General features: G+C 37.6%; 2 protein-coding genes across 7 annotated transcripts; both read left to right on the top strand.

Moving 5' to 3' along the window:
* The first annotated feature begins 1,282 nt into the window (after positions 1-1,282).
* Positions 1,283-13,864, top strand: LOC113108868 (tubulin polyglutamylase TTLL4-like). Of its 3 annotated transcripts, XM_026272232.1 has the most exons (20): positions 1,308-1,407; positions 1,489-1,550; positions 2,777-4,159; positions 4,692-4,762; positions 5,152-5,206; positions 7,871-7,989; positions 8,147-8,257; positions 9,007-9,083; positions 9,280-9,474; positions 9,556-9,638; positions 9,725-9,853; positions 9,959-10,081; positions 10,247-10,345; positions 10,441-10,575; positions 11,012-11,149; positions 11,913-12,009; positions 12,288-12,498; positions 12,570-12,640; positions 13,054-13,103; positions 13,199-13,864. In XM_026272232.1, exons 3-20 carry the CDS (start codon positions 2,856-2,858, stop codon positions 13,359-13,361), a joined length of 3,231 nt encoding a protein of 1,076 aa, XP_026128017.1. In that variant the 5' UTR covers positions 1,308-1,407; positions 1,489-1,550; positions 2,777-2,855; the 3' UTR covers positions 13,362-13,864. The 3 variants fall into 3 exon arrangements, with proteins under 3 accessions (XP_026128016.1, XP_026128017.1, XP_026128018.1); XM_026272231.1 differs by lacking the exon at positions 1,489-1,550 and having other exon boundaries at positions 1,283-1,407; XM_026272233.1 differs by lacking the exons at positions 1,308-1,407; positions 1,489-1,550 and adding an exon at positions 1,599-1,878.
* Positions 13,865-15,165: 1,301 nt separating this feature from the next.
* On the top strand, positions 15,166-23,990 carry prkag3b (protein kinase, AMP-activated, gamma 3b non-catalytic subunit). Of its 4 annotated transcripts, none has more exons than XM_026272226.1 (12): positions 15,166-15,339; positions 16,574-16,616; positions 17,344-17,456; positions 17,565-17,646; positions 20,107-20,165; positions 20,549-20,594; positions 20,684-20,738; positions 20,826-20,952; positions 23,172-23,337; positions 23,442-23,479; positions 23,589-23,735; positions 23,822-23,990. In XM_026272226.1, the coding sequence occupies exons 1-12, from the start codon at positions 15,322-15,324 to the stop codon at positions 23,936-23,938; spliced, it is 1,011 nt and encodes a 336-aa protein (XP_026128011.1). In that variant the 5' UTR covers positions 15,166-15,321; the 3' UTR covers positions 23,939-23,990. The 4 variants fall into 4 exon arrangements, with proteins under 4 accessions (XP_026128011.1, XP_026128014.1, XP_026128013.1 ...); XM_026272229.1 differs by having other exon boundaries at positions 15,184-15,339; positions 17,313-17,456; XM_026272228.1 differs by having other exon boundaries at positions 15,185-15,339; positions 17,261-17,456.
* The last annotated feature ends 261 nt before the right edge of the window (positions 23,991-24,251 follow it).

Raw genomic sequence — 24,251 nt, 5'->3', positions numbered from 1 at the left:
ACACAGATCTGGATCTGTTGTTCTCTGTTTAACTGTGAGATTATTTAGTTTAATACTTAAGAATTTATCAGAAAAGATGTGAATTTGTAAAAGGTAAGTTAAATTTTTTTCTTGTTGTTGCTTTTTTCCCCATAACTTTCAGATGTCAATTTTTTTATTTATTTTTCTATTTTAGAAATGTATAATTAGCCAGAGCTTCAAAATATTTATTATATAGAAATATTATTGCCAATTGGTCTATATATGTATATGTATTTTGTATGGAGGGAACACCACAAATGATTGTTACAAGAGATATTGTATATAACTATAAGGTTATAATAATTTCATCATCATATTTTTGGTATAGCTGGGTAACAAGTTAAACCACAGTGTTCAAATGTTAGAAACCTTATAGTTTATCAACTACAATATTTAATTACCAAAACCACAACAAGACATTAATACATGCACTTACATAAAATTACATTAATAATTAAACCTCAGAGAAGTATTAGCATAACTATTGCAGTTTGTGTGCTAACTAGCATGGCCTAAATATACTGTGTACAGTATCAGTTCATGCATTCGCAAAATAAGTGTTGCGTCATCATATGTTATTCACAATAATTTATAGTAAATACTATAGTGTCTTTGAATCATACTAGTAAAATGCTTGAATTAATTTGTTGTGGTACTATAGTTGCTGTGGTAATATAACAACTATAGTAATATAAACAAATTACTTTACCCATTACTGTACTAAGTTTTCTACAGTTATAGGATATATTATACTACAATACACTACAGTTTACTGTAGTAATATCTAAAGTACACTACAGTAGTTATTACAGTTTGTCAGTTCACTAGTTAATACAGTATGCTGTGGCAAGTGTTGTAAATACTAAAATATATATAATACACTTTACTATAGTATAGTTCAAAAACTCTATAGTATTTACTACAAATTATTATAGTATGTTTTTCATTTGGGAGCCTTTATATACTGTATAATATGTTTATATTACATTTAAAATATGTTCATTTTAATTGTATTTTAGTCATTTTATTATGAGTTTATTATGTGAAATTTACATTTTCATATATTTCTATATAGGATTTTTTTTTTTTTTGTTAGAAACGTAGGCTACTTATTAATTTCAGTTAGTTGCCAAGGCAACATTTTCAATTTTTAGTTTTTTTTTATTATTATTATTAGGCTATTTTTCTCATGTGATGTTAATCTATAACCGCTTTGTTTCAGTGACTGAAGGCGAGTTTTAATATTTTACCAGCAGTAATAGACAGTAAGCCTGTATATATACATTGTGTGTGTGGCAGCAGCAGCACGAGGCGGGTTTCTCGAGCACGACACTCTCTCTGAGCGAGGCAGGGCAACACTACAAATTGCCCTGTCATCCCGAGCCGGTAAGACGCGTGTATCAGACATAAGTCTTTGTGTAGTAATGAACGTTAGTGTTACACAAAACGTGTTCGTCTCGTACACAGGACGCTGGTGATGTGTGGCAAGAGAGAGAGAGTTAACCCTATTGTGCTGCGAGTGTTGTGTGGTAAGCTAACACGCTAACGGTTAGCCTCGCTTTGGCCGCGTCTCAAAATCTAGTGCGCTGCCTGCGTTGGCAGTATTTAATGTGGCTATCGTTTCCAGAAGCCCGTCTAGCTAGGCAACAGACTGCAGGTTGAGTCACAGCCTGTGTGTCTCCTTTGACTTTGTTTACAACAGTAAAGCCTCGTTCATGTGTGTTGGCTTGATTGAAAGCTCAATGCCAGACCGATGGAAGACAAAAATATTAAATTAATAATTATAACAACGTGGTGTTTGTGTCTACAGTGAGAGGAGGTGTATGTTTTAGCTAATCTCGCGGAATTCGGACTGAGGTATCTGAAAAGATCAAGTCTTTGAAACACTCTGTTGATGTGTCTAGAAATCTTGAGAATAATATTGATAGGAATTTTTCTTTTAGTTCACTCTCATATTAAACGGACAATCAAACATATTTTTCTAGATCTGGAAATATTCAAAAGTGTTTTTAAAATGTATTTACAATATTTGTATGCATGTATTTATTTATTTTCTGTTCTAATATATTTGTTCTACTCTGAAATATTTGATTGTGCTTGTGTAGAGTAAAACTAGTTTGCTAGCAAGTGTGATATCACTGTCTGCATTGAGACTTTTATTAGACTTTTTTTTTACTAAATGTAACTATAATAAATAGTATTTTATATAGATAATCATTAGTATTTACGGTCTCTTTTTATTTTAAGGGATTCAATAATTAAAAATTTTTAATAAATAAGAAACTAAAACTTTTAAACTAATGAACCAAAATGTTTAACTGATTTCAAATATAATTTTTAAAATGTGCACATAAATTTGTTAAACAATTTGCTGACAACGGTTCTGTTAATGCTCCATGTTTCATCACATTCAGTTATTCATTACATGAATTAAGTAAGTGATCCCATATATTTTCTATTAGTTATTTATTTATTTTAAATATTGAAATTCCTCAAAAAAAAAAAAAGTAAAATATTTGAATATTATTGTTGATCACAAATGGTGGTAAGATTTAAATGTTATCTACTTAAATTCCTAATTCTTTCACTTCTGTGCGTCTGTGAACCGTAAAGGAAACAGGACAGTGCATAATGAAGCCCAGCAGAGAAGCATCAAGAATATCAAATGCTTGGCCATATCTGATTGTTAAATAATGGTGTTAACAAAATAGAGTTAAAATGCCAGTAACTGGTGTTATTTCTCTCCGTTTTACAGTTGCAGCCCCCTCTATCCTTTGGTTCCTCACTTATGTGTTTGCCCGAGCCCATGCCAGGAGGGTGTGAGATGGCAATTAATGGCCTCCGGTGGAGCTGAAGACATAAGGAATGGGGCATCTCGGCCAGCCCTCGTCATCCAAGCCAAGTCGGCAGTAGTGCATTCACCCAGTGCACGAGGCTCCTTCAATGCTGAAAGAAAGAGATCGCAGGGCGGCGCAGGTGATTCGGTGCCTCAGCCGAATGTGAGAGTGCTGTATGATCAGCCCATCTGTGTCTCAGGGATCCCTGCACAACTTGCCTATCCACACGTGCCTACAGTAAGAGTCAGCCGCATACAGAGCACAAGTGCGACTTCTTTGAATGGTGCTGCTAGTAATGGTTTAAGGACTCGCAGTGTTTTATCGAAGAGCTTGCCACATATTAACGCTGCTCCCGCTTCATGCCATAGCCACCGTAAAACCCACTGGACCCTTGATTCATTTCGGTTCAAGTCAGGGTTGTTAGGAAAAAGGGCCTTTTCGCCTCAGCTGTCTGTTTGTCCTGCCAGTCCATCCCCACCTAAGTCGTCTTCTCAAAAGGTCATAATTGAGAAAACCATGCCTACGAATCAGTCTTTGCCGTGGACGAGCAACAAGCTAAGGGAAAACAGCAATGGAGTCATGCGGCCCCCAAATGCCAAAATGCCCACATACTCCAAACAAGTGACCGTTGACCTGCACGGTCCTGCCAATATCGTATCCGGCTGCAATGGAACACATTCACGAGGACTCAAAACCGATGCAACAAAACCTCTCCAACCCAGCGTGCCAACTACAGCGTGGAGCTACAGCAAGGCGGCCAAGGATTTAAAGCAGTTTGAGAAGATCACCGTGGAAGACACTAGAGCAGTAGAGCTGGATTGCTGTGTGGGACACGGTGTCAATGAAGCCCCTCAGACTAAAATCAGCTCTGAGGCAGAGTTTGCTGCCACCGTTGTGCATAAACTCACCAAAATCAATGTACATGCAAGAGGCCGGACACTCAATGGTGTGAGCAACGTAAAACATCTCACAGGCAGTACTGTACCTATCTGCCTTATTAATGAAGATAAGGAGTCTTGTTTTGCACCTATGGAAACCAACAGTGCTCTCAGTTTTGATATAACGGATAAGAAGTGCCCGTCTGCTGCTATATGTGATGGTAAGACACAGGGAGGTGATTGTGCCATTCCAGAGGTGACTGGCCATGGTATAGCCTCTCCTCAACCGCCATCTGTTTACACCGTGATAAACCAGATATCTGCCATTCAACTCACAAAAGAGGAATGCTATCAGGCCTCTCAGGTGGACGCGAGCCCCATGTCACTTAACGAAGAAGAGGAGGAAAGTCATGAGATTCAGAGGTGTGTGGAACTTCTTAATTAACTGTTTGTATATTTACTACAGTTAAAAAATGTGGCGTTGAGGAGCTTTTATGTATATAAAGAAGTTACTTATAAGCACCAAGGCTGTGTTTGATAAAAACACTGCAAAAACTGTAATTTAAAATGTTTTTATTTGATAACTTTTTTTTATCTATATTCTACCAATATGTATATATGAATAGAATGTTTTCAAGAAAATTGGAAATTGAAGTTTTAATTGTCTTATATACTTTTAATCAGTTTAAAGGGTCCTTTTTGAAAAAGTGATCATTTCATTCAAAAAAGCTTTCTTATTCTGATTCCTCACTTTTAGACCGTATTGTATGTCTAGAAGTAATGTGCCGATGGGAAGTCTTAATTTGTTTTAGTAAATCAGGTCATTCAGACTAGTTTGAATTATTAAAACTAAATTTATTTTGGACATAATTTTAAAGCTCTCAAATATTGTGAATCTTACACCGTAAAAGTCACATGTCTGTTATTTTTAATCCCCTTCTAATTCACTTTTCAGACAGGGAATGCTTCTAGACGGTGATGAGGAGGAGCTTCCAGATAAGCTAGAGAATGACTTCAGTGATGATGGTAACGGAACTGCTTTTTTCTTTTGCTTTAACCTCAGCATATATAAAAATGTGTAGCCACAACTCATTATCAATATGTGTTTGTATAAAGGGGTCATCGGATGCCCATATTCCACAAGTTGAAATTAATCTTTAGGGTCTTAATGAAAGGGCAGACAGGCATCTGAGATCGGCCCGATTTGAGAAAGGGAAAATTATTTAACGAGCTTAAAAAAAAAAAACCTGGATGGATTTTTATCATTATAGGGTAGTAGTGTACATACAATGCTAGTACACATTTCAGTTCAAACAACTGTGCATGTAGCATCCAATGACCCCTTTAAGGTTAATTTTTTTTCTTTCATTTTCTGATTGTTTTCATAAAATCTAATGCTACTTTTTGCTTTACAGTTGACTCAGATGATTGTGACATCTCCTCAACAACATCAATGGCAACCTTGTCCAAGTAAATAGAAATTCAGTACTCCAGGACAAATCTCACTGTTTTACATTGTGTTTATTAAGTGTTTATTGATCTATCTTAAAAATGTGGTAGTAATCAACCTGTAAAATGAAGTCAGGGAAATAGTTAACATTTTTAAGGTTTAATCTCCAGCCTTGGTAGCCTCTCCTCTTATGAGGGCAACTTCTAAAATACCAGTATTTATTTTCAATACAGTCATCATACTGCTTTATTATTGAACAAAACTCTTATAAATTATTGGATAAGATAATGTATACAATTATTATAAATAGGGATGCACAATATTATCCGACCAATATTGGAAACGGCCGATAATGGCTTTAAATTTAAGTATCTGCATCCTAAAAAATCTGAAAAATGATGCCAATATGTCTAGCCGATAAGAGGAATACATTAACTCACATGAGTTCAAGGTGTGCTAGCGATTAGATCATGTCAACAATGCTAATAGATCACGTCAGCATTGTGGATCATTCTTGAAGTGTTTCCAGAATGGTGATTAGATTCACTGTTTTGGGTCGCTGCATTTAAACTGAGAATGCACATACAGTTCATAGATATAATAAACAGTAATAGCACCCCCAGGTCCTAATGCCCACTTAGTAAGGAGTTTTAATTCCGTTGGGGGCAATGTTGGCCTACTTCTAATAAAATGAAAGCAAAATATATACTGTGGCAAGGCACTGTGACCCTGGACCACAAAACGAGTCATAAGGGTCAATTTTTTAAAATTTAGATTTATACATAATCCGCATAAATAAGCTTTCCTTAGATTTATGATTTGTTATGATAGGTCGATATTTGACCGAGACATAACTATATGGAAAAAAAATATTGAGAAAATCCCCTTTAAAGTTGTCCAAATGCAGTCCTTAGCAATGCATATTATTAATCAGAAATTAGGTTTTGATCTATTCCCGGTAGGAAATTTACAAAATATCTTCATGGAACATGATCTTTGCTTAAAGGGTTAGTTCGCCCCAAAAATGAAAGTTATGTCATTAATAACTCACCCTCATGTCGTTCCAAACCCGTATGTCCTCCGTTTATCTTCGGGACACAGTTTAAGATATTTTAAAGATTTAGTCTGAGAGCTCTCAGCCCCTCCATTGAAGCTGTGTGTACAGTCTACTGTCCATGTCCAGAAAGGTAATAAAAACATCTTCAAAGTAGTCCATGTGAGATCAGAGGGTCAGTTAGAATTTTTTGAAGCATCGAAAATTCATTTTGGTCCAAAAATAGCAAAAACTATGACTTTATTCATCATTGTCTTCTCTTCCGTGTCTGTTGTGAGAGAGTTCAAAACAAAGCAGTTTGTCATATCTGGTTCGCGAACGAATCACTCGATGTAACTGGATCTTCTTGAACCAGTTCACCAAATTGAACTGAATCATTTTAAACTGTTCGCGTCTCCAATACGCATTAATCGACAAATGACTCAAGCTGTTAACTTTTTTAATGTGGCTGACACTCCCTCGGAGTTAAAACAAACCAATATCCAGGAGTAATTCATGCACTCAAACAGTACACAGACTGAACTGATGTGAAGAGAGAACTGAAGATGAACACCGAGCCGAGCCAGATAACGAACAAAAGATTGACTAAGATTTTAATGTGGCTGATTTTTACCACAAAATTGAAATTTTCCCAAAAATATTTTCTGTACACACAGTTTTACCTCAGACTTTAGCTTCTCTATTTAGCAAATCCCCGTTTTTGTCTTTTTGGTGATTCACAGTTCTCTTTCTGTTAGCTAATCCTGGTTTTGTGCTGGTTGCTGGTGATCTGCCAAATGGTTACTTTTGACAGATTTAGAGTGCAACGTAAGGGTAACTATGGAAGCTATATTACATTAGAGGGTCTTATAACTTTGCATGTTTCTCCTCTAGTCACCTGACATTACTATGGTGATGACCATAACACAGAAGAGTACTGGACAGTTTTTTTTTGTTTGTTCTAGTGGTTGCGGTCAGAAAAAAAGCTTTAAAAGCCAGAGGCCTGTAGAAAAGTCCCACAATTGTTCTTGTGTGAGAGTAGAACTATCCCTCTATAACAGGAAAATGAGTCTCTAGTGAATTGTCAGGCCTGTGGAGGCATTGTCATGAAGTGACGTCCAGCTGATGGGTTTGTTTGTTTGTAGTAGGTGTTTTCTGGTTTAGTTTTCCCACTCAGAGTAAAGGCCCATGTTGAGTGTAACCTCAAACTCAGATCAAATCAGTGTGATTAACCATTTTGAATTAACCTCAGCGGTTCTACATGACGTGAGTTATTTACTTTCATCAATCTGAGTGTCAGATTTTAGTAAATTTTAAATAGTTTGAACATTTTCTTACTGTTTTCTCTATCTAAAGTGGTTTGTTTTTATTTGAGGAAGCTGGCTATTGACGTCCTTAAAACACAGTATAAGATTCTTTTGCATAAAGAATTCAAAAATGGTTTGTGATTTTTCTTGACCACTTTGTGATCGTATTTCACTTAAGGTAATATGTCAGAGAGTTGCAATTTTCTGTGCTCATTTTTTGAATCTTGTGTGTACAACAGAACTTAGAGTACTACAGCTGGCAACTTAAAGCATTTTCAGATTATCCAGAAAGTGTAGAAAGTCCTGGTAATGTTTCTTGTGTTTTTATTCTTTATTTTTTTAAGTGTTGAGGAACCAATTAGTCCTGATGTGGATGGGGATCTGGTGGAGAAACCTGCACTTGTTCCCAGTCTCTTTCCCCACATGCCCTCCACGCTGTACTTCAGCACTGCCAATGAAAGAGGTTGGCATATACACTCACAAAAGCACTGACTTTCTAGGACTCTTTATTACCAATGTCCGACACAATATGAACAGATCGTTAAACACACATTGTTCTCTTTTAAATATCAGCTCTTGTTTTCGAGACGATATGTTGTTATAATTTCTCCTGACTTCAGTGGAGCTGTTGCCTGCTGAACAGAGGAAGCTGCTCAAATGGAAGATAACTACAGTCACCCCCAATGTTGTGAAAAACACCATCTCTAGATCACACTTCAAAGCCACCAAAAGTGAGTCGACAGCTTTCTTGTTGTAACATTGGGTTTTTTGTGATGTTCAGTGTGAAAACTGCTTGTAGCATAGATTTTAACTTTGTGAATGGCTATAGAGAAAAACTGGGTATTATATTCTTAATGACAAATGTAAACCAATATGTTTACTGTTTACATTCATTTAAAACATAACCAACTGCGTTTACGTGAATGATTTTTGAGATGGGTACTATTGTGTCTGCTCAAACATGAGGAAATGCAAAAAAGACAAAGCAACTCGGTGTTCGTGCCGTCTGAAACAGCGTTCTTTGCACGTGTGCACCAGAACTGAAGAGACGCGATGCGGAATTTGGCTTGTGCAAGGTGTTAGTCAGACAGCAAGACGAGATGGCAAAGAGTTGTTTTCTGCCGCTTATTGCACTTATCTCTTTGTAACGTCAAGCTTTTGTAGTGTTTTGATTTAAGTAGTCTATGATTAAAATATTTCAGGTATCACACGCCCTTACGATATGCATATTGCGATTATTTAGATTTGTGATATTTCGATAACTTCGATATATCATGCAGCCCTAGTGTTTTTAGAGTGTTCACAAATTATACACTTGGCATATGTCTGTAAAATTCTGTCAGAGTTTGCAGACTGGCTTTGAATTGCAGTACATACTCATCTAGACTGCAATTTGGGGCAAAAATGTGTGCAGAAGTTGTCATGTATTTACGCTGCAGTATTCCGTCTGCAGTTTGTCATGTGTTGGTCTTTTTTCTAGTGAGTCACGATTGGCTTGGCTGTTGGGGTCACCATATGAAGTCACCAGGGTTCAAGGCCATTAGAGAGTTTCAGAAGGTGAGATTGGGATTGGAAACTTGAAGTGCTTTGCCATCTGTGTATTACCGTTGTGTAATAAAATGTAATTTAAAATTTAATGACCTTGTGATTGTCATTTAAATGATCTGTCAAGTCGGTATTTTGATACCTTTTGTTATTGCTTTATACTTTCTTGTCAGCTGAGTATTAACAAGCATGCATTTCTGTTTGGCAGCTGAACCACTTTCCAGGCTCCTTTCAGATCGGCCGGAAGGACCGACTTTGGAGGAACCTGTCCAAGATGCAGGCACGCTTTGGCAAAAGAGAGTTTGGCTTCTTCCCATGCTCCTTCATTCTCCCACAGGATATCAAGCTGCTAAGGAAGGCCTGGGAGGATGGAGCCAGCAAGCAGAAATGGATTGTCAAACCGGTACCATTTCATCACTTGTGTTGTTTTGAAATTACTCTCTGACATTCTTATCATTGACGTGCTGCCATTTTTCTCACTTAGCCTGCATCTGCTCGTGGAGTTGGCATTCAGGTCATTCACAAGTGGAGCCAAATGCCACGCAAGAGACCGCTCCTCGTGCAGAAGTTAGTTGGAAGACCATAGATCACTTCTGAATCCTAATTGAGACCGGTTTGTGATCTATTAAGTAATGTGGTATGTATTTCTGCAGGTATCTTCACAAGCCCTACCTCATCAGTGGGAATAAGTTTGATCTACGCATCTATGTGTATGTGACCTCTTATGACCCACTCCGTGTTTACATCTTTAATGATGGACTAGTCCGTTTCGCAAGCTGCAAGTGAGTAAATCATCAGTACGTAATTTATCTAAAAGTATTTAACAGTGTGCAAATCTTTACTTTGCTCATCTAAATGGGTGTTTTCTGTTTGTTAATTCAACACAGATACTCTTCTTCTATGAAGACCCTCAACAACAAGTTTATGCACCTTACAAACTACAGTGTAAATAAGAAGAACTCCGAGTATCAGAGTAACAGCGATGATAAGGCTTGTCAGGGCCATAAATGGTAAGAATAAAGAGATATTACTTATGAATTCAGGACGAGTCTGTCCTACACTGGTAAGATAAGAGGTTTTGTGATTTAATCAGCAGGCAACTCATGGCCTCAAAATAATCAAACTGGTCTCAGAATTGTAATACAGTCTAATGATGGAGGTTTTATTCAATTCAGGGCCTTGAAGGCGCTGTGGCAGTACTTGGGCTCTCAAGGTGTCGACACCACTCTCATTTGGGACGAGATCAAAGATATGGTCATCAAAACCATCATTACGTAAGTGTTCTGTATTTTTAGACTGTTCTTGTGGATGTGCGCACATTCATGTTCCTCCAAACTGAACTTGAGTGTGTTGTCTCTTCATATGACAGGTGTGACCCATATGTGAACTCACGGGTGAAGATGCATGTACGTTCTTCCTACAGCTGTCATGAGCTGTTTGGCTTTGACATCATGTTGGATGAGAGTCTGAAGCCATGGGTGCTGGAGGTGAACATCTCTCCCAGGTACAGCATGCAGGAAGTCTTGGAGCTTAAGTTGTTCAGAATGTACAGTAGTCAAGAGTAGTCTCTGTTACTAATTTCAGACTGAGTAATGACACTGACATCAGGAGTAATGACATCAGGAATAAAATTATAAATTGGGTTATATCATGTGTTGAATTAATCAGAGCCGTATTTATTTGGCACACAAAAATAAGGGTGACTGTAATACAAAAATTCACTACAAAGTTGTGAAGAAGTGTCACTAGTACTGCTTTTAGTCATCCCCCAACTCTATCAGTTACCTATAAGTTCAAAATATGGATTCATTAATGCACTGGACCAGAAGATTTCCTTTTCATAATTTTATTTTCCAAGTTGTTGCGTTCCACAGAATCCTGCTTTGCCCTATAGCAAATATCACTCTCATAATGTTTCCTCTCTCTCGGTTTCTCTCTAGCCTCCATTCTAACACACCGCTGGATGTTAGCATCAAGGGTCAGATGATACGGGACCTGCTGAACCTCGCTGGCTTTGTGTTGCCGCTGAGAGAAGATACTGTACCATCCAGTTCCAGTGCCAGCAGCTCCACTAACAGGTCAGTTCTGCTCTTGCATGTGTTTAATAAAAACTTTGTATGCACTTATGTTGCTGTACATTGCCGTTTAAAAGTCTGGGGTCAGTAAATATATATATTTTAGAAATTGACACTTTTACTTAGCAAGATTTTTTATTATGTTTAAAAGAATTCTATTTGAAATAAATGCTGTTCTTCTGAAGTTATTTTCATAAAAAAATCCTGAAATAGTCGACACCGATAGCCTTGTGGGCAACAAGTCGACATGCAGTGCCGTTGCTTTTCGGGTGTCCCAGCTCGTGGACTTTTGCTGATCCCGTACCCCCTCTCTCTCCCTCTCCTCTTCCTGTCTCTCTACTGTCCTGTCAAATAAAGGGCAAAAAAAAAATCCTGAAATAAAAACATTTTGGTTCCCCACAAACATATTGAGCAGTACAATTGTTTTGAACATTAATAATAATAATAATAAGGGTCATGTACAATAAAGACTGGAGTAAAGGCTGCTAAAAAAATCACCTTAGCCATCACAGGAATAAATTATATTTTAAAATGCAATCAAATGAAAAATAGGTTATTATAAATTATGATATTTAAAAAATATTACTGTTTCACTGTTTTTATTTTATACAAAGAAATGGTGATCCTAAGAAACCTCTTTCATTTAAAAAATCGTACCCGATCTCAAACCTTTAAACGTCAATTTAAAGGTATACCATCCATTTATTTATTGTTATTCTTAAATAAGTTGTTGCTTCTAACTTAAGTTTTACTCCATTTTGTTCAGTTTATGTGGGGCGGTGCGAGAGAAATGGCGATCAGATGTTTCAACTGATGAGAAAGTAAAGAGAGCCTTTTATCTGAGCCAGCGCTTTGGAGAGCAGGTACTCAGACACACCTCGCCTTCATCACATACTGAGATATTGATCATTGATGATCACTTAAAGGGGTAGTTCACCTTCAGTTGCTGTTCCCCATTGACCTCCATAGAAAACAACACTATGCGAGTCAAAGGAGACCAGCAACTGAAGGTGAACTATCCAATTAAGCTAAAATATAAAAAATATTGTCCAGTTATCCAAGTTAGTAGTAACTGATAATACTAATGACTGCCTTATCCCAGTTCCACACACTTTTGAATGAAATATGTCTTTGTTTTCAGGATTTCTGTGCAACAATCCTGGATGTGTTGACACCTGATGATGTGCGTGTGCTGGCAGAGAGTGAGGACGAGTTGTGTCGCAAAGGAGATTTTGAGCGAGTTTTTCCCTCTCATGCTTCCTCCCGCTACCTCTGTTTCTTTGAGCAACCACGCTACCTCAACATCCTCCTCAACCAATGGGAGCAGAAATACTGGCTCAGCAGGAGCAAAGGTGTTTGTTTGCATTGCACAGTGCTGTGACCTGTAACTCGCTACCCATTTTGACTCTTTTCATACTTTTAGGTATCAATCTGCTGAGGGGTTTGTGTGAGAAGAGGGTACACCTGGGCAACCTGGCAGATTCTGTTCATCACGTAAGTACTGATGTTTCTGCAGCTTTACTGCAATAGCTGTTTTGTAAAAGACTCTTGTTTTATATGGCTGCCTTGTTGAACTTAGAGATTTTAGAGACCAAAGTGCAGATCTTCATTTTTCGTTTTTCGTTTTGTTTAGTTTTTCGGTGACCATTGTATAATCAGTTGATGTAAGTTTGGCCCGTATCTAGATGTGTGCTAATATTACAAAATATACTTTTTTTTTTTTTTTTTAAATAGATAGATATATTGAAATCATATTAATAAAATATAAAAAATGGCAAAATTCAACATCTAAATTCAAAATATGAATAAAAACTTAGTGGAAATGTGTCTGTCATTTATTATGTGAACCTTGTTTTAATGATTTTATTGTCGGTGTATTTCTCTTATGCTTGCTCTTCTATTCATAGTGGTCTTCCAAGTCGTATCACGGACGCAGACCTCAAATGACTAGATCTGGGTATGCACACACACCTACACCTATCTCACACTGACTTATGATGGTCTTATGTACAACTTACACCTTGCTTCATGTCTCTGTCTGTTTTTCCTCAGTGTGCTGGTCAGTCCGAGGTCTGATGCTGAGGATGAGGACTCGTCTGACCGGGAGGTTCAGTCAGTCACTATGAGTATTCCAGACATGAGTTTGCTGAGCACCACCAGCCTGAGCCCCAGTCCCACCTCCAGCTCCAGCCTGACTTCTCACGATGACCTTTGAGCTTCACCCCACAACCCTTGACATTCAGAGCTTCCAAACTGTGTGTATACACGTCACATCTAGTGACACTCCAAGCAGAGCTCCTACAGTTGTGCTTTTTTGCCTTTGGAGGGGGATAAGACTGAAAAGCAGACTAAATAAATGAACTGGCTAAATGGATTGGCGTTACCAGATGTATTTTGAATGCTGGACCACACCAACAGGTGAAAATACACAGTGCATGCGGGTGGCTGGAGGAATAATCTCTTCCTGTTTGGAGTTTTGATTGTTTCCACATCAGCCTATAGATACTTTGCATTGTTAAAATCACAGGTCTGTGTATAGTACAGGCATCTGTTGAGCTGATTATTTTAAATGAACTGGATGAAATGTGAAAAGTTTGGAAAAGAGATATTATTGTAAAAATAAAATCACTATTATATGTCTAATGATATTTGTATGCCCTGCTCAAGGTAGACAACATGCTCAGGTTAATGTTTTTAAATTAAAATTGCTATTTGAAATATGACCTTTTCATTCTTTCAGGACCATTTTTATTAGCTCCTCAAAAGTGAGTTGAATGTTAAGAGTCATCTGCGGATCTTGATCACACTTGTGCTTGGGGTTATTTTGAGAATATCAACTGTTTTATGCAACAACTACTTGGCTGACTGGTATTTCAACTGCATAGATGGTTTACAGAAATAGTGTCTCATAGGGGCAGATTCCCTTTAGTGTGTGTTTAGTTACTATTGGGTACTGACAGTCTTGTTTACTTCAGTGATATTTTTGCTATTGCTTATAGCAAACACAAACAGTGTACAGCAGTTGTTAACCAGGGCTCTGTGGGCATCAGCAAACTTCCTAAAAAGCCTCTGGATGACTTAAATTAAATTAAACTAAAACAAAGCAAGTTTTAAAATGTGTAAATCCAGATATTTTTTATTATTATTTACCCCCTCAACAACTGCCCCCTCCCTCTCCTTTTCAGAAGGTTTCCCAAAGGTTCCCCAAAGTATTGGATGAAAGAGGAAGACTAAATAAGGCTAAGTTTTATATGTAGACCTGGAAAAGTCCTGTAAATCTAAGGGTTAAAATGATCGGGGTGCATGAAAAACCATTTTTAATAATATGGTACTCGAACAGTAGCGTGAGTTCTTTGTAACATTTGACCATAGAAACGTGACTAGAAATGTTTGTGTAATGTTAACAAATTGCAATGCAAACTTGTAAGTAATTTATTTAAAAACATTAATGTTTCCAATAACTCGATACAACAGAAATTTCTCTTGCTCACATGCATATCATATCATATTTTTTTAATACGAAACCTTAATCTGCACCGAGAAGCACAGCCGATGCACAACCCACACAATGTTCTTCCACAACCACAAGACATGCATTTTGAATTATTATTTTTTTTAATTACAATTATTTTATAACTTCATTCTACTTTTTACTGTCAACACATGTATCCAGTGACAATTAAACCCACTTTGTGGCCTAATCCAGCTTCGAACAGTGAAATGATAACAAGAGGTCCAACTGTAATCATCAGGTAACAGGAGACAAGTCTTTTTTAGACTTGACAAGACCTTTTTATGATCATCTTGCAGGTCATGGTTTTACAGTGGTCTTTAATGTCAGCAGTATTCTTTTCAGCTGACTGGTCTTACGTTAAACATGAGTTAATAATTCAATTCAAGTTAAATTCCTTTGTAATTTTGTTATAGATTGAGGTCCTGATTGTGCTGTGTCATGTTCATACCATCCAGGTCTCTTACAGGGGTGTTGTGTACACAGCCACAACATCTGTGATTCTCCTCCCCCCGTCCCACGTCCAGCCCTCTGCGTGCCTGGGCCGGCTTTCTCTCCTGATTTAGATCGTGCTCTGCAGAGGGACAAGAACACAGCTGAAATATGCTCCGGTCAGGCCAGCTCAAGCACTGAATGCGTTTGTTTCACAGCGGGACCCCTGAACATGGACCCTCTGACGGAGGTAAGACCCAAAGAGCAACCTGTATGAGTTCTCGCATATGTTTCAGATGAAGGAAATCCTATTCCATGAACAGTTAAGCCAGTTTAGTGTCTACTGCTTGTGAAAATTTTGCCATATCAACTTGATATGTTTGCTGTGGTTTAAAAAGCTAATGTCAATAAGCAAACTGCACCCCCAGGCTTGTTTCAGTGTCGATAACCTAAAATTAGTGGATTCAACCGATAACTTGAATAACCAGTTATTCTGGTTGCTTTGTACATTGTGTTTATGTTTGAGGTTATTTTTGGAGATCTGAACCGTGCATGGAGACAAGGCCTCCGTGGAAATGGTTATGTTGCCGTAAAACATCATTATTTCTAATAATAATTAACTGTATGTGCATTTCCTGAAATACCAGTGATTGCAAAGTAGCAAAAGACTATTGTTAAAGTTTTAGGTTAAGTTCAGTGTAAATAATATACAGAAATCTGAGCACTTATATTGAGTCTGTACGTTAATTAATTTGGGTTGAAATATATATCTTAATGATTTATGGTTAGTATGTAAGGAATGTTATACGTAACCTAATTTATCTCTCTGGTCATACTGTAAAAATAATGTATCTGTCTCTAGTCTACAGTGTTCTGCGGCAGGATTTGAGTTCTAGATAGAAAATGAAGGACTGTGCTGCAATTAAGCAATATCACAATACCAATCAATCTATGTAATAATTCAGACCAATTGCATGATTGTAGGTAATATTTCAAAGCAGAATGGTTCTCCTGAATTAATCAATGTGTTTGAACTAATCGGTTAAATGAGTGATTCAGTGACTCACTTTTAAAGACACTTGTTGCCATCTACTGGTGGAAGTTTGTAACATGCAGAAGAGTCACTGAAAAATTAGCATAATTACTGCTGGAACAAACACAGACAGGTGCAGTGATACAAACAGTGAAACTGTTGGACTGTCTTTATCGGTTAATGAATCAAATTTAACAACCGGAAATAACTTGTATAATCAGTAACTGTTCAGTTAGTTACAGTAGCTTTGAGGCAGTTACCAAAACAAACAAAAAATCTGGGTGAACAAATACTCAGCAACCTGTTGCTTAAAGTTTCTCTTTATATTTTTGAACAGGTAAGCTATCAGATGATGCTAGGTCCTCATTACTTCTTTTGATTGCTTTCCTTTTTTTAAAGCGTATGGATTACCTTTTAGTAAAATACCCTTTATTCTCTGTTCTTTTTGTAGTTCCCCTTTATGGAGGATGAGGGGTTGACCATGAAGAGGACAGGTATCTATCAGTATCTTTTTTACACCTGCCTGTGCATTTCGTAATTTAAACATGAACATGAACATTTCTTAGCGATGGTCTCTGAAATTCTGTTTTCAAGTGCTAAATTATTTAATTTTATATTTGTTTTGTTCATTTAATATAATCCTTTTATAAATGTTGTAGATGTGTGTATCCATAATGCTAAATTTCTGAAACTATAACATACTGTAAGACTTTGTGTATAATTTCCATTAATTATTACAGTGATTATTAAAGAGATAAAATGTTCATTTTGGGGTGGAGTATCCCTTTAACTGTGATTTTAATAAATCATTGGTTTTTTTTTATAAACAGGAAGCCTAAAAAAAAGGTGAAAAGAGTTTTGTGGATAAAAGAATCAGTACTTCTCTTAAAATGATCTTGCTATACCTGAAATATATAATTTACAGATTTTGCCAAATGGCTAATTTTCAGAGGTCATGATGCATTTCCACAGTTATTAACATTATAAATCTAGCAAATATATATAATTGCTAGATTTCCATAGAAGTGTGGAGTATAAGGCCTCAAGTATACTTTTTTTGTGCCATAATAAGTGTGATTAATTTGATGAAACCGCAAAAAGGATGAGTTGGACTGCAGTTGTGATGTTTGACCAGTAGGGTACATCCGATTATATGAGTGTAGCACAGCTGCAGACTGACCGACCTGCAGCAGGGGTCTCCCTCTCTGTGTCCCTCTCAAGAGCCTCTCCAGGGCCCTGACTCAGACGTGTATGCCAAGTTCTTCATGAGTCACTGCTGCTACGATGCCATTCCAACGAGCTCCAAACTGGTCATCTTTGACACAACGCTGCAGGTGTGCTTATGTACTTACTACAGTGTTTTAGTAGACTGACTTCAATTAAAAATATCCTTATTTAAGATGTTTAATACAAACATTGAAATATATGAGTGATGTGTACAGGTGAAAAAAGCATTCTTTGCACTGGTTTCAAATGGGGTCAGAGCGGCACCTTTGTGGGATAACAAGCTGCAGTGTTTTGTAGGTAAGCAAACGTTGGGGATCTGCTGAGCCTGTTGAAGTGTGGTTGCTCAGCTGTGAGCCTGCATCAGATTACTGAAATCTTATAATGTCACTGCAGCATCTTCACCCATAAACCCGTATTAGGAATAGCAAGCATGATACACACTAAAACATTTAGCACATGCAAACCATAACCAAGTATGCCATCCATTTTGAGTTTTGATTCAGGATAGAAAGAAAACATACTTAATGGATGAGATGTGATATTACATTTCTGTCGCCAAAGGGATTTTCTTGAATCTGTTTTTGTAAACAGTTATTTATAAATACCAGATAAGCTGCACTGGACTGATGTTTTGCTATGTATAACTCAATATAAATCAATATCTCAACAAATTAGAATATAGTGACATGCCTATCAGCTAATCAACTCAAGACACCTGCACAAGTTTCTGAGCCTTCAAAATGGCCTCTCAGTTTCGTTCACTAGGCTACACAATCATGGGGAAGACTAATGATCTGACAGTTGTCCAGAAAACAATCATTGACACCCTTCGCAAAGAGGGTAAGCCACAAACATTCATTGCCAAAGAAGATGGCTATTCACAGAGTGCTGTATCCAAGCATGTTAACAGAAAGTTGAGTGGAAGAAAAAGATGCACAATCAACCAAGAGAACCGCAACCTTATGAGGATTGTCAAGCAAAATCGATAAAAAAATTTGAGTGAACTTTACAAGGAATAGTTCCTTGTTCCTCTTGTTAAGCCACCCCTGAACCACAGACAATATCGGAGGCATCTTACCTGGTCTAAGGAGAAGAAGAACTGGAATGTTGCGTCCTCTTTTCAGATGAGAGCAAGTTTTGTATTTTATTTGGAAACCAAGGTCCGGAGGAAGGGTGGAGAAGCTCATTGCCCAAGTTGCTTCAAGTCCAGTGTTATGTTTCCACAGTCTGTGATGATTTGGGGTGCAATGTCATCTACTGGTGTTGGTCCTTTTGTGTTTTTTGAAAACCAAAGTCACTGCACCCATTTACCAAGAAATCTTGGAGCACTTCATGCTTTCTTCTGCTGACCAGCTTTCTGAAGATGTTGATTTCATTTTCCAGGAGGATTTGGCACCTGCACACACTGCCAAAAGCACCAAAACTTGGTCAAATGACAGGTGTTTGTGTGCTTGACTGACCAGCAAACTCACCAGACCTGAACCCCAGAGAGAATCTATGGGGTATTGTCAAGAGGAAAATGAGAAACAAGAGAACAAAAAATGCAGATGAGCTGAAGGCCACTGTCATAGAAACCTGGGCTTCCATACCACCTCAGCAGTGCCACAAACTGATTCTAATTTAATTGAGATGCACCTGTATGTGTGTGTGTGTGTGTGTGTGTGTGTATATATATATATATATATATATATATATATACACACACATATATACACACACACACACACACACACACATATATATATATATATATATATATATAATTGACCAAGGATGATCAAATAAAGAACTCTTATTGTTACAAACTGATTCTAATTTAATTGAGATGCACCTGTATGTGTGTGTGTGTGTGTGTGTGTGTATATATATATATATATATATATAATTGACCAAGGATGATCAAATAAAGAACTCTTATTGTTACAAAAGATTTATATTTTAAATAAATGCTGTTCTTTTGAACTTTCTATTCATCAAATGATACTTGACAAATGTATCCATGAAAAATATTAAGCATCACTGTTCAGTTTGGACTATGAGAAATGTTTCTTGAGCAGCAAATCTGCATATTCAAATGATATCTGAAGTAGCATGTAACAGTGAAATCTGGAGTAATGTGTGCTGACAATTCAGCTATTATTGCCATCAAAGGAAAATTAAATATTAAAATATGTATTAAAGAAAAGTTATTTCAAATTCTAATTTATACTGTATTTGCAATCAGATAAATGCAGCCTTTCAAAAACATTTAAAGATGTTACTGACCCCAAACCTTTGAACAGTACCATACAAGTGAGGACACACCATGTATACATACTCTACATGTGTCCGCTGACATGGCTTTGATTTGTTGCAGTGTCAGTGTCTGGGACTGTTACAGACACCCGTCCCCTCCATCAATGCCAGCTTCTAAGTTTAGTGTGGCTTCTGGGCTGTGGTATCTGGTGGGAAATGGCAGGGTAGAGCTCTAATCCCCTGAACCTTCTCTGGGAGTAATTATAGCCATGCTAATGAGAAAGCATGTCCTCCTACTGAAAGGCAGCTTGGGCGCAGGAGAGTGTTCTTGTTTCAGTGCATAGTGAGAGTTAGTATGTTTATGCTAATGTTAGGCCTCTTGATACTTTAATTTCAAACTACAATGCTTAGTAACTAGTTACATGCAGTACTGTCAAGTCCGTTTCAGATCAGATTGAATGAATTAAGTGCTGAATTGAAATTTAAAGTTGGATTCAAAGTGATCGTGTTCTGTTTTTGCAGGGATGCTCACCATTACAGACTTTATCAACATTCTCCATCGTTACTACAGATCTCCCCTGGTAATCCTGAAAAATGCATCATGGTTTTCAAAATGTATCACGGTTTTTGCAACACAACTGTTTTATTACATTGAAATATTTCTTGAGCAGCAAATATTAGAATGATTTCTGAAGGATCATGTGACAGTGAAGACTAGAGAAAATTCAGCTTTGCCATCACAGGAATAAATGAAAATAGTTCAGAATAGAATACAGTGATTTTAAATTGTAATAGATTTTCACAATATTGCTGTTATACAGTGTATTTGATTAAATAATTCAGCCTTGGTGAGCATAAGAGACTTCTTTCAAAAGCATTTTAAAAAACCTTACCGTTTGAATGATAGTGTTTTCAGAATTATATGTCCGATATAAACAAAGATTATGTATATTCTCTGTTTTAGGTTCAGATCTATGAGCTGGAGGAACACAAGATCGAAACATGGAGAGGTGATTGTGCATAGTTTTGAGGATAAATATGTAATTCCACACACATGGTAATGTTTTAAAGTAGTAGCTGTATTTGTTCCCTCTTTCAGAGGTCTATCTACAGTATTCTCTCAACTCCCTGATCAGCATCGCACCTGATTCCAGGTAAAGCAGGACCTCTACAGCACTTTGTTTGTCCTTTCTTTTTCTTTTATCTTTCCAGTGACAGAGAGTTGTGTTTCCTGTTGGCAGCCTCTTCGAAGCCATTTATTCCTTGCTGAAGAACAAGATTCACCGGCTGCCCGTCATAGATCCAGAATCAGGGAACGTCCTCCACATACTCACCCATAAACGCATCCTCAAGTTCTTACACATCTTTGTAAGAGCTTTTATGTTGTACTTTTAATATTACTATTCATTGACTGTGCACGCAGTCATAGTAAATCATTAAAAAGTTAAACTACTGTCAGTGCTTATAACTTCTTAGGCAGAGAAGTAACATATAGCGCAGTTGCGTTACAGGTGTCCCAAGTTCGAATCCAAACTCGTGGACCTTTCTCGATCCCCCAACACCACCCACCCTCCACCCCACCCACTCACTTCCTGTCAGATCTCCACTTTCCTGTCAGATCTCCACTGTCCTATCCGGAAAAGTGCAAAAAAAAAAAAAAGGGTTAAAATACTGTTTAAAAGTATGAAAACTTCAGTGAGAACACAAAAAGCTGTCTTAAAATATAGTCACATTTACTATAATTCTGCAAGCTTTTATTGGCGAAAGTCCAGTCATTTTAATAGGAATCCACTTGCCTGGTAATTTTGCATGAGGGTGAATGATTTCTGATTGGTTTGACTTCGGAATCATTACTATTGACAATAGACCTTTTTCGCCATAAGATTTTGGTAATGTACAGTGTCTTCGCCTTTATTCTATATTGAGGGGGTTGCCTCATTTGAGCTGATATACACTGCTCAAAAAAATGTAAGGAACATTTTTAATCAGAGTGTAGCATCAAGTCAGTTAAACTTATTGATTGATATGGTAAGTTAAGTAACAGAGTTGGTTGTTAATAATCAGTTTCAGCTGCTTTAGTGTTAATGTGTTCACTGATGCCCTGGTCCAGATCTGAGAGGAAATAACCCAGGACACCATCCGTCGTCTCATTAGGAGCATGCTCCAACATTATCAGGCATGCATACAAGGTTAAAGGGGACATATGATGCGATTTCAAGTTCTACTTTCACTTTTGGAGTGTAACAAGATGATTGGTTATAGATAAGATCTCTGAAGTTGCAAAGACTAAAGTCTCAAATCCAAAGAGATATTCCTTATCAAAGTTAAGACTCTGCCATGCACCCCCCCCCCCCCCCCCAACGGCTAATTTAAACACTCCCCCACATATCTAGGTCACAATGTGGAAATATTTGCATGATGCCGCCTAGAAAAAAAGCAGTTGTGGTTTCAGTAACAGTAGTTAGTGTTGTAGCAGCCATGTCAGGCAGATGCTGTGTGTTTCTAGGTGAAAGCAAAATGCATTTAGGAATCTTTAAGGTTACTTACAACAGAACAGCAACGCATTTTATGGACGACTGTTTCGTGAACCTAGGAGAGGAGGTCATTCTGACCTTGCTGTGACAATCTGGCGCTTCTGAATCAGCTACTGTAAATATGTTGTGTTATTAGTTTAAGTATTTGCTATTGACTTTTCTAATTCAGAGTTTTGCGCATCGAGTGTGCGCATGTGTGTGAGAGAGAGAGAGTCAGAGAGACGGGATCACATCGCAGTGGAGTCAGCTGTTTTAACCGCCCACATACAAGCTTCATCACTGTGTCTGTCAGGCCACTCTGTTCCCCTTTCGGGTTTAAACTGATGGTAAAACTAAGGACATTATTATTGTCTTTACATTTATTTTGAAAGATGAAGCTTGCGATTATGGAAAGGGGCGTTACATTTCCCACGAGTGCTTGCGGTGTTCATCCAATCACAATGCACTGGGTCAGTTGGCCAATCAGAGCAGACTGTGCTTGTTGGAATGAGGGACTTTGTAGAAAACAATGAGTTTGAGAGAGTCGGGCATAGAGGACCTACAATAATGTAATTTTTTTTTATAATTATGTGTTTTTAAATATTAAAGCATGTCATCATATTCTGATACACCAAATACACAAAATATTGATCTTTAAAATAGCATCAGATGACCCCTTTAAGTTAATGGCTGTCTTCAATTTATGCAATGCTGCATATTCACCAATAGGTGCCAGTATACTTCTAAAACAAGTGTCATATTGGCTAGCAAATCATAACAACTGAGTGTACATTCAACTCCATCTAGTGAAAAACGAAGCTATTTCATAAAGTAGCGAGCCACGTCATTCGTACCACATTATTCATATGGAAAATGATTTTTGGAAAAAAAAAGCATGAGGATCAACCTGAACTAATTCTCAAACCAAAACACCAGTGGGGCCTAAACAGATAAATAATTAGACCTCTATTTGCCAAACACGTATGATTTGTCATGAGATTGTCACGAAATGCTTTTGTTGCCTGTCCCCATATTTCTTTAATGAATGATGAGAATTTGCTTTATGAATCTCAGGGCTCGATGGTCCCCAAGCCACGATTCTTACAGAAGCGGATTGAGGAAGTGAACATCGGAACATTCAAGAGCATTGCAACTATCAGGGAGACGGAAACTGTTTATGATGCTTTATCAGTATTTGTGGAGCGACGGGTCTCAGCCCTGCCCGTCGTCAACGAGCAAGGTACTGTGTACGGCTGTTTGCTTTTCTTTTTCTTCTTTCCTAACAAACATCTACAGCTTCTGAAGGACTTCCATGTGGTTTCTGACATTTTTCTTTCTCTTTAGGGAAAGTGGTAGCACTTTACTCCAGATTTGACGTCATTGTATGTAGACTCACATCCTCACCTCTTTATCGCATGATTGTTACAGCAAATTATTTCATCTGTACCAAGCAAAGTCTAAAGTTGGTATCATCTGCATTTACATGAACAGAATTTGGCTGCACAGAAAAGCTACAACAACCTGAACATGACGATGCAGGAGGTCATTCAGAGCCGCATGTGCTGCATTGAGGGGGTGCTGAAGTGTTACCCTCACGAGACCCTCGAAACAATCATTGATCGGATCGCTGAGGCTGAGGTAGTAAAACAAATAGTTAATTTCTATATTATAGCCTTCAAGAATTGAACCACTCTGACTATAGATCCTTCTGCTGTTTTTGCCAGGTTCACCGTCTCGTGCTGGTGGACACAGAGGATGTGGTGATGGGAATCGTCTCGCTCTCTGATTTGCTCCAGGCTCTGGTCTTGACTCCTGCAGGCGTTGAGGCACTTTTCTCTTAACACCAGTGGAGGGCTCCCTCTCCACAATCATCCACATTTCATATCACACCAGGTAGGCAGACTGCTGTTTTTCTCTTTCTTATCTCTCAAATAAACCATCCCTTCATTTCTGCAAACATCTCATGAAAAAATAAAGGTACAACCTTTTTTGTACCTTTTAAGGGTGCATATAAAATATTAGTACTTAGATATTAGTACCTTTTGAAGTGGCACCGCCCCAGAGACAGTTTTTTGTTTTTTTTCTGAGAGTCTTATCTGTAGTGTCATCAAACAGAAAGTACATTATAATATTTGCTCTGGAGTACATGGTCTA

The sequence above is a fragment of the Carassius auratus genome, chromosome 9 (genome assembly GCF_003368295.1).
Source record: "Carassius auratus strain Wakin chromosome 9, ASM336829v1, whole genome shotgun sequence".
In the NCBI taxonomy this organism is placed as follows: Eukaryota; Metazoa; Chordata; class Actinopteri; order Cypriniformes; family Cyprinidae; genus Carassius; species Carassius auratus.
This window is presented reverse-complemented; position numbering and strand designations above follow the sequence as displayed.

Excerpts from the sequence above, each read along its gene's own strand:
- LOC113108868 (XM_026272231.1), top strand. The coding sequence starts at position 2,856 with ATGGCCTCCGGTGGAGCTGAAGACATAAGGAATGGGGCATCTCGGCCA. Across the intron at positions 9,854-9,958 it reads GTCCGTTTCGCAAGCTGCAA|ATACTCTTCTTCTATGAAGA; the intron begins GTGAGTAAATCA and ends AATTCAACACAG. Across the intron at positions 10,346-10,440 it reads GTCATCAAAACCATCATTAC|GTGTGACCCATATGTGAACT; the intron begins GTAAGTGTTCTG and ends TTCATATGACAG.
- prkag3b (XM_026272226.1), top strand. Across the intron at positions 16,617-17,343 it reads GTTGACCATGAAGAGGACAG|AGCCTCTCCAGGGCCCTGAC; the intron begins GTATCTATCAGT and ends GTCCCTCTCAAG. Across the intron at positions 20,595-20,683 it reads CAAGATCGAAACATGGAGAG|AGGTCTATCTACAGTATTCT; the intron begins GTGATTGTGCAT and ends TCCCTCTTTCAG.